The following is an 8,330-nucleotide window of genomic DNA, read 5'->3' on the forward strand; positions in this document are numbered from 1 at the left end:
GATTTTGGTGCCTGTTTAAAGCCAGTATCTACAACAACGACTGGATACCAAAAATTGACAAGTTTCGATACCTATTGACATACCTGATTGGGGCAGTGAAGGCAGCCATTCAAGATATTCGCCCGGCCGAAGCGAACTATGACATTGCCATTCAGATCCTGTCAAACCGCCTTGGTCGTTGCGACATGCTAGTCGACGACCATCTCGACAGTTTGCTATGAATCACACCAGTCTGAAGTTCCACCGACGTAACTTTGTTAAGAAATCTACATGATGAAGCCACATTCCACATCAACGACCTGGAAGGTGTTGTGTATCCAGGAGAGTATTGCACGGTGCTGCGGCACGTCCTCTTGAAGGCGTGACCTCCAGACCTCAGCATCCTCTATCGCCTACGGCAGAAGGAAGCCATGCCAACTGAAAACGCCACAGCATCCCAGGAAGACCAATCACAAGTGAAAGACCTCCTGAGCTTCATGAAAGTGCAAGTGTACAGGAGGAAAGCGGTCTCGAGGAACAGATATCGTCAACAAGCCGGAGGTCTCCAGGAGACGCGTCTTGATCCCGATCAAACGCTGACGTGTGTACGTTTGGCTCCGGCTACTTACCGTGTTATGACCACCTCTTCAGGTCCTTGGACCCTGGATCACACATCACACCAACTGTAAGTGGACCTGGCACCCATTCGACACCTTGTTGGGATGTGATAATGCTCCTTGAGAACAGTGCTGACTGTTTATTGTTCAGCTCGACCGCTTCCGCGCTAGGCCTAACCGCCGGCCTAGTATGAGTGGAGGCGCCCAGCGCGACGCGGCCAGCGTCGCAGCGGGCGTCGCTGCTGGAGGCGACGCCGCTCGCTCATGGCGTGCTCTACATGCTGACCTTCGTCCCACTGGTTCATCGGCTGACACCTGCGCAGCGGATCTGAAGAAACCATCTTCATGGGAGCCTAAACCTCCACCACTGCCCGATGCGGACTACAAGGTGATTCTTCGGATACGCGGGGGTCTCGACTGTACCAAGTTGCACCCCTGTGTCTTACGACAACTCGTTCTCAAAGCAGTTGGACTTCCCATCAGCAGCCCTGATCAAATCAGGGTCAATCCCACCAGTCACACAGTGCTCGTGAGTACGTCAAGCATGGACCGAGCAGATTTATACCACAACATACGGACCTTAAAGTTCAACGGAGTCCCCTACGAAGTCGTCACCCACGTTGCCGACCCTGTAGATTCTTGTCGTGGAAGGTTTCATCTCCCTCTGGATTACGCTGACGAGGAAATCCTTCCAACCCTCCAAAGATGTAATCCAGCCATGACCATTGGGGCCGCTCGCCGACTGAGCACCACCGAAACCATCTTGGTTGTTTTCCGTGGCACGCACGTCCCTTTTTACATCAACTACGAAGGCTGCACGCTTCGCTGCCGCCCATTCCGACTGAAGGTGGAAGCCTGCACCCGTTGCCGAAAAATTGGACATCGCCAGGATGTCTGCCCCTCTACTCCCGATGCAATCTGTCACAAGTGCGGACTGAAGGATTCCTCAATGGACCATGAATGTGAACCCGTCTGTGTCGTGTGTGGTGGAGCTCACATCACCGGTTCCCCATTGTGCAAACAGCGTTACAAGACTAAGACACCTAAATACCAGACACCTAAGCCCTCAGAAGTTCCATCATCCCGGACACCGAGCCTTAATCGCTCGCAAGAGCGTGGCCCACAGCGGGGTCGCAGCAAGAGCAAGAGGCGGGGCCCAAACTCGACTCCCAAAGAACTTGACTTCCCGACCCAGTCAACGAACCCCCATTCCACCAGTCATCTGCCAAACCCATTAAAGGTAAGCTGGGCACAGGCAGCTTCCTCTAACTGCTCCTTATCTCAAAACATTAGCCTAGAAAAAGTTCTAGCTGAAAACGCTAGCCTCAAGGCAGAAATTCAAAAGTTAAAGCTCGAGCTACAATCCCGAATGCCCCTTAGCAATCTTTCGCAGCATTCCGAACCACGATCTTTCATTCCTGCTCAATCGCCCCCTGCTGTTGAACCCACGATACCTCTTCCTCCTACTGACATGGACACTACAATGCCTCGAGACACCTCCCAGCTGCCACCCTCAAATAAGCGCAAAACCCCTGCCACACCACGCGAAGAAGAATCTCTCAGCGACACAGTTCTAACTCTTAACGATAGGATAAACGCCCTCGAAAATAAAACACAGAAGAAATTCGCCGTCATTGAAAGTAAGATTTCTCACATAGAGAGCAGATTCACAGCTCAGGAGACGGGCCAAGCTGCCATAAATGACAAACTTGACAAGTTTCTAGATTTTGTACAAACTCAAATGCAGCAGACCACTGCATGGATTGCGGCCGTCACGGCCAATAATCCAAATATAGCCGTACCCGCCTTCTCTCCTACACCCCCTCCCGACAATGGCTGCAAACCCTAATCGCTCGAACTTTGTAGTATGGCAATGGAACTGCAGGGGGTTCCGCAAAAAGAAAGCGACTCTTCAACAATATTTGGCCTCCTGCCCCAAACCCCCTGCAGTCATTGCCCTACAAGAGACCCACGGAAACATAACTTTTCCCGGTTACAGTGTACACCAAACTAAATCTCTAAATTCTCCCGATACTGCAATATTAACGCAAAAACATTTGACGGTAACTCACTCTAATTTCGACGGCGTCGATGTGGAGCACAACTTTTTGGAGGTCCTTCCTTGTAAAACTCAAGAATCGCCTTTATACGTATTAAACGTCTATAGTAGGCCACAGGCGAAACACCATCGCTTCAATACTCTCTTTGCCCGAGCCATTGCGGCCGCGAAACATCACCCTCTCCTAATACTTGGTGATTTTAATGCACCAAATCAAGTATGGGGCCACTCTGTTTCTACACCCAAGGGTAGGGCTTTGTGGGTTCACATACAGGATCACCGCCTCACCCTCCACAACAATATAGACATGCCCACTAGATTAGGTAATAGTGTAGCTAAAGATACATCTCCCGATCTTACACTCAGCCATCGCGTTCACTTTGTCACATGGACCAACCTGAACATTAACTTCGGTAGTGACCACTACATTATTCAAACTACCATACACTTCCGACACAAACCTTTAGCTCCCAAGCGCCTGAGCCTTATTAACTGGAACAAGTTTCGCGAGGCCCGTCACTGCTCGGCGCCTACTGAGATAGATGATATCTCGGAATGGGTACAGCAATTGCACACTGACACAAAAACGCATACCACCATGTTACCACCTGATACGCCTTTTACAATAGTTGACACCCGACTTCTTCACATGTGGGAAGCTAAGCAATCTCTCCTCAAACGCTGGAAGAAGAGGCGACACAATCGCCGACTGAGACTGAGAATTGCGAGACTCGATTTGCAAATTCAGGACTATGCCATACAGCTTGCTTGTCAACAATGGACCCAGAAATGCGAAAGCATGCATGGCCACCTAGACAGCAAGATGACATGGCAGCTCCTGCGGCATTTATTAGACCCTACCATATCACGTACCGCAAATAATCATCACATTAACAAACTACTTCACTCGCACAAAGGTAACTTAAACACTCTTTTTAATGATCTTCGCGACAAACACCTACCCAGCGCGTATCGATACGATGCACCTGACTATATCGGACAACCAAATGATGATCTCAGTAGCCCCATAACGGAGGCTGAGGTTAGACACGCGCTTGCGAACCTTCGCACCTCATCTGCACCAGGCCCTGACCTCGTCAATAATAAACTTCTCCGCAACTTAGATGAAAACTCAATTATAGCCCTCACTAAATTTTTTAACCACTGCTTCGACACTTCTACCTTGCCGGCTGCGTGGAAGGACGCCAGAGTTATTTTCATACCAAAACCTGGTAAGCCCATAAACACAGCCAACCTACGTCCGATTTCCCTCACTTCATGCATCGGGAAAACACTTGAACATGTAATCCTCAACCGCCTTAGCAAATTTATAGAAGAACACAACTTATACCCTCACGAAATGATAGGCTTCCGTAAATCCCTTTCCAGTCAAGATGTCATGCTTCGACTGAAGCATGACATCATTATCCCTAACTCTAGTCTCGATACTCAAGCAATTCTCAGTCTCGATCTCCATGGGGCTTTTAACAACGTCAGCCACACTGCCATATTGAGTGAACTGAGCGCTATAGGCGTTGGTAAAAAGATTCATGATTACATATCTGCGTTCCTTTCGAACCGTACGGCAACTATTTACATTGGGTCTGAACACTCTTGTTCTTACTCCTTGGGGAGTTTCGGCACACCTCAAGGATCAGTGTTATCACCTTTCCTTTTTAACATCGCGATGATGCCGCTGGCTCGAACGCTGAGATCCATATCAGATCTCAAATTTTCACTTTATGCAGATGATATTACCCTCTGGATGACAGGCGGCTCCGATGGGCACATTCAGGAAACTCTGCAGACTGCTGCTGACAGGGTGGTGGTTTGTGCGGGTAACATGAATCTGACCTGTTCACCCACTAAATCTGAACTGCTCCTCCTTCCTGCCCATCGGGGCTCTGAAAAGCACATCTCTGATATACAAATAACACTGAACAATACACCCGTGCCTAAAGTTGACAGACTCAGGGTGCTTGGACTACACATACAACGAAATCGACTAAACACACACACCATTAAAGCACTTCAAACAACTGTGGACCACACTCTACGCCTTATAGGCAGGATATCTAATAAGCATGGCGGGCTACGAGAGGCAGAGCTCCTCCGCCTCATCCAAGCCTTCGTCCTCAATAAAGTGACTTATTCTCTCCCTTATCTGTTCCTTCTGAGAAGAGAACAAAATAACGTAGACACTTTGTTACGTAAAATCTACAAATTCGCTCTCGGAGTCCCCATTCGAACGTCCACCGCACGGCTCATGGAGACAGGCACATTGAACACCTTAACGGAACTTATTGAAGCACACTTAACTTCACAATATGCTCGTCTTTCCAACACACAGACCGGAAGATACATACTCGATACCCTCAGTATCAGGCCAACTCCAACCACTAACGCCAAACACACTATTCCGCGTGAAATACACAAGAATCTACTCATTCCGCCGCTCCCTAAAAACATGCACCCTGTGCACCACGAGCAACGTCGACGACAGCGTGCAAAAACTCTCGAAAAACGATTTTCTACTTCTAAAGAAGTGCTCTACGTTGACGCTGCCGAATACAGTACTCGTCCTTTTTTCGCCCTCTCAGTTGTGAATTCGCTAGGTCAGATATCTGCTGCTGCTTCTATTTCTGCTTCCTCTTCTGAGGAGGCGGAAGAAGCAGCCATAGCTCTGGCCCTTACAGTTCCAAATTATTCACTTATTATTAGTGATTCAAAAACTGCCATCTACAATTTTGGAGCGGGTAGGGTGTCCAAAACAGCCCTCTCCCTCCTTTTGGCCCATCCCCCGCAACAAGACACGGCTTTAATATGGACTCCCGCGCACGCGGGCCTTGCCGGTAACGAGGCGGCTCACGCCAGCGCCCGAGGATTTACGTTCCGGGCGCAGGCGCTGGAAGAGCCAGGCCACGTTCCGACAACGGCACCGTTTGCTGCGCGGGATCGCCTTTTAACATTTCACGACATCTGTAGTCACTACCGCCTTGGTCGTTTATCCTTACCGCCGCTAACGTCGAAATCCATACGAAGGCGCGAAGTACTGTGGCGACAGCTGCAGACTCACACCTTTCCTTCTCCTTACATTCTTCACCTCATGTACCCTTCTCTTTACCCGTCCTCCTCCTGTAAATATTGCTCCGCACAGAAAGCAAATCTTAATCATATCATGTGGGGGTGCTCTAAGCACCCCCCTCCACCGTCCCTTCGAAAACTAATTAGTAATGAGGAGCAGTGGGAGGCTGCCATGCGCAGCTTGAAACCCGACGTCCAGGAGGCCATCCTGGGTTGGGCAGAGAGGGTTGCGGAGGACTATCGAGCGTAGCAATCTCTCCTCATCTCTCTTCCATTGCACCTTTCCTTTACAAAGGAAAAATAAAGTTTATACCTACCTACCTACCGGAGGTCTCCACAGTGAAACTGGCGGACACCACAGCCACCCTTGCTCCACTACGTCGTTAGCAGTAGAAATTCAATCATACTCGCACCCCTGCGTCCTGTGCACTCTCCCGAACATACCGTTCGGGATTGCCCCGAACGTCTACCTCAGGAAGAGATGCGGAAGCGGCTTCAGGAAGAGGAGCTATTCTTTCGCTGTGGCAAACGCAACCATTTTGCCAATGATTGCCGCACCGTCAGAACCCTGCAATGCAACTGACGCGTGGGACGACATCTAACTTCTCTGTGCGACATCAACAACCTAACGAACTGCTGACAGCGTACCAACAACGCCTCGGTACAACAAGATTATGCACCAGGGTCCACCATCATCCCTTCTCGGGCCGCAACTTCGCTTTCGACCGGCTTCACGGCTCCTCTGGTACCGACATCGCAGCAGGTCGCAACTTCATCGTCGACCAGCCTATCGGTTCCTCTCGTTTCGACGTCACAGCGAGCCGAAACTCCACAGCCGATTGCCCTCACAACCCCTTCCGTCTCGACGTCACAGCAGAATGCGACTTCGCTGTCAACCGGCAGCACGACTCCTCTCGTCTCGTCGTCCCAGCAGGCCGCGACATTACCTTCTCAAGGCTTTCCGACTGCGACGCCAGTATCTCGCGGTGAACTAACACAGGCTACGCAGTTCGTCGCGCACAAGTCTGCGGACAATTTACCTCGAACCCATCCCTACCAGTTGAAGAGTTTCAGGTATAGGCTGGAAGAACTGTCTCTGTCCACGCAATCCGCGGTGCTTGGGTGCAAGGACTTGTTTGGAAGGTGCGCCATGCAGAGTTCGATGACTAAGTGAAACCCAGGATGCACCATGTGCAAGGACTACAAGGACCCGGTTTCTCACAGCCTGAACCACAGCTTGTGAAAGCAGTCCCACTTCTCAGATCAAGAGGGCGAATGCATAAACTATCCGTGACGTGGCACCATGAACTTCCAGGACATGGCTTGGCAACAACAACACGTGGAGCCCTACTTCTCGTCCTACATGCACCTGAGGCCTGATCCTGGTGGTAGGCGCTCCAGTTCGTCTCCCCTGAAGCCCAAGAAAGTCGATTATCGGGAGTGCGAGCGGAAGTGCTGCCACGAGCCACACTCAACCAGGTTCATGGACCCTGTGACCGTCTATGACGCTACCGAACATCACAAGAAGATGGTGCCTAACGCCAGAGGTGCGCACTGCGTGTAGGAGCGCCACACCGCACAGCTCCAGCACTACGCCACGCACCTCATACAGGAGACCGGCGCAAACGAGGACTTTCGCCAAGTGGGACACCATGGTCGAGAAGTCGTTGGGAGTCTTCCGCAGCGATGTCTCCAAAAACATCATCTTAACTCATACTCGTGTACCTGAAAACGTCAGCTCGATGTGCGCCATCATTCACTATGCCGGTACGGACGCCGACAATCCGCTACCGGCCACAGAGCGCATATGAATCTCCACTGCCTCCGAACGAGACCAAGATTCTCACTCTAGATGACGTCACTGCCCGACGGAACCGAAATTCTTTAGCATCATCGTTGCCCTCGTCAAACAAAAAGGAACCGTCATCAACATTGGATTCTTCATTCAAATCAGAAGCACCCGCGAGCCAGGTACACGATCATGACCACCTGACACCCGAAGTGGTCAAGTGGAGCATATTCGCGCAGCACCTGCAGAGGCTTCACATGAAACGTCAACAACAACAACGCAAGAATAACGCTGCTTAACAGGCATTCGTCTTCAGTGTCTACAAAATCGGAGACTCATCCTATTACAAGAAGCGACGCAAGAAGCACAAAAGCCACCAGCGTGAGTTTCGGCATCGTGTCGACGCTATCAGCAGCGCCAAGCAGTGAAGCAAGCGCACCGGTTTTCGAGACGAAACATTAAGGATATCAAACAACGTCCCTGCGAAGTCATCTAAATACTATAGCTTGAATGGAAGGCTTCCCCAGCAAGACAAGCCACCACCTCTCAAAGTTTCTTCGCCGTTGCCAAAGCCCTGCATCATCTCTGTGTAAGACCTCCCGGCAGACTCGAAGCTTTCGTAAAACGCGCGCTAATTTGCCGGCCACGGGAGTGTGTTACAAAGAAAGAAAGAAGGGGCGGTAGGCACGAGTGGCTGGCGCTGGCTCGTTCAGTTGATCCCTTGACCTTCAATGCAGCCAGATGATCGGGTCCGGGTCGCCTTCTCCGCTTCTCACATCATCTACTAGCCGGAGGCCTCCGC

General features: G+C 50.7%; 1 protein-coding gene across 1 annotated transcript; it reads left to right on the forward strand.

Moving 5' to 3' along the window:
- Positions 1–579: 579 nt before the first annotated feature.
- LOC142817867 (uncharacterized) lies at positions 580–6,059 on the forward strand. The gene is made up of 2 exons (XM_075895760.1): positions 580–664; positions 748–6,059. The coding sequence occupies exon 2, from the start codon at positions 787–789 to the stop codon at positions 2,443–2,445; it is 1,659 nt and encodes a 552-aa protein (XP_075751875.1). The 5' UTR covers positions 580–664; positions 748–786; the 3' UTR covers positions 2,446–6,059.
- Positions 6,060–8,330: the final 2,271 nt, after the last annotated feature.

Source organism: Rhipicephalus microplus, chromosome 5, assembly GCF_043290135.1.
Source record: "Rhipicephalus microplus isolate Deutch F79 chromosome 5, USDA_Rmic, whole genome shotgun sequence".
Classification (NCBI taxonomy): domain Eukaryota; kingdom Metazoa; phylum Arthropoda; class Arachnida; order Ixodida; family Ixodidae; genus Rhipicephalus; species Rhipicephalus microplus.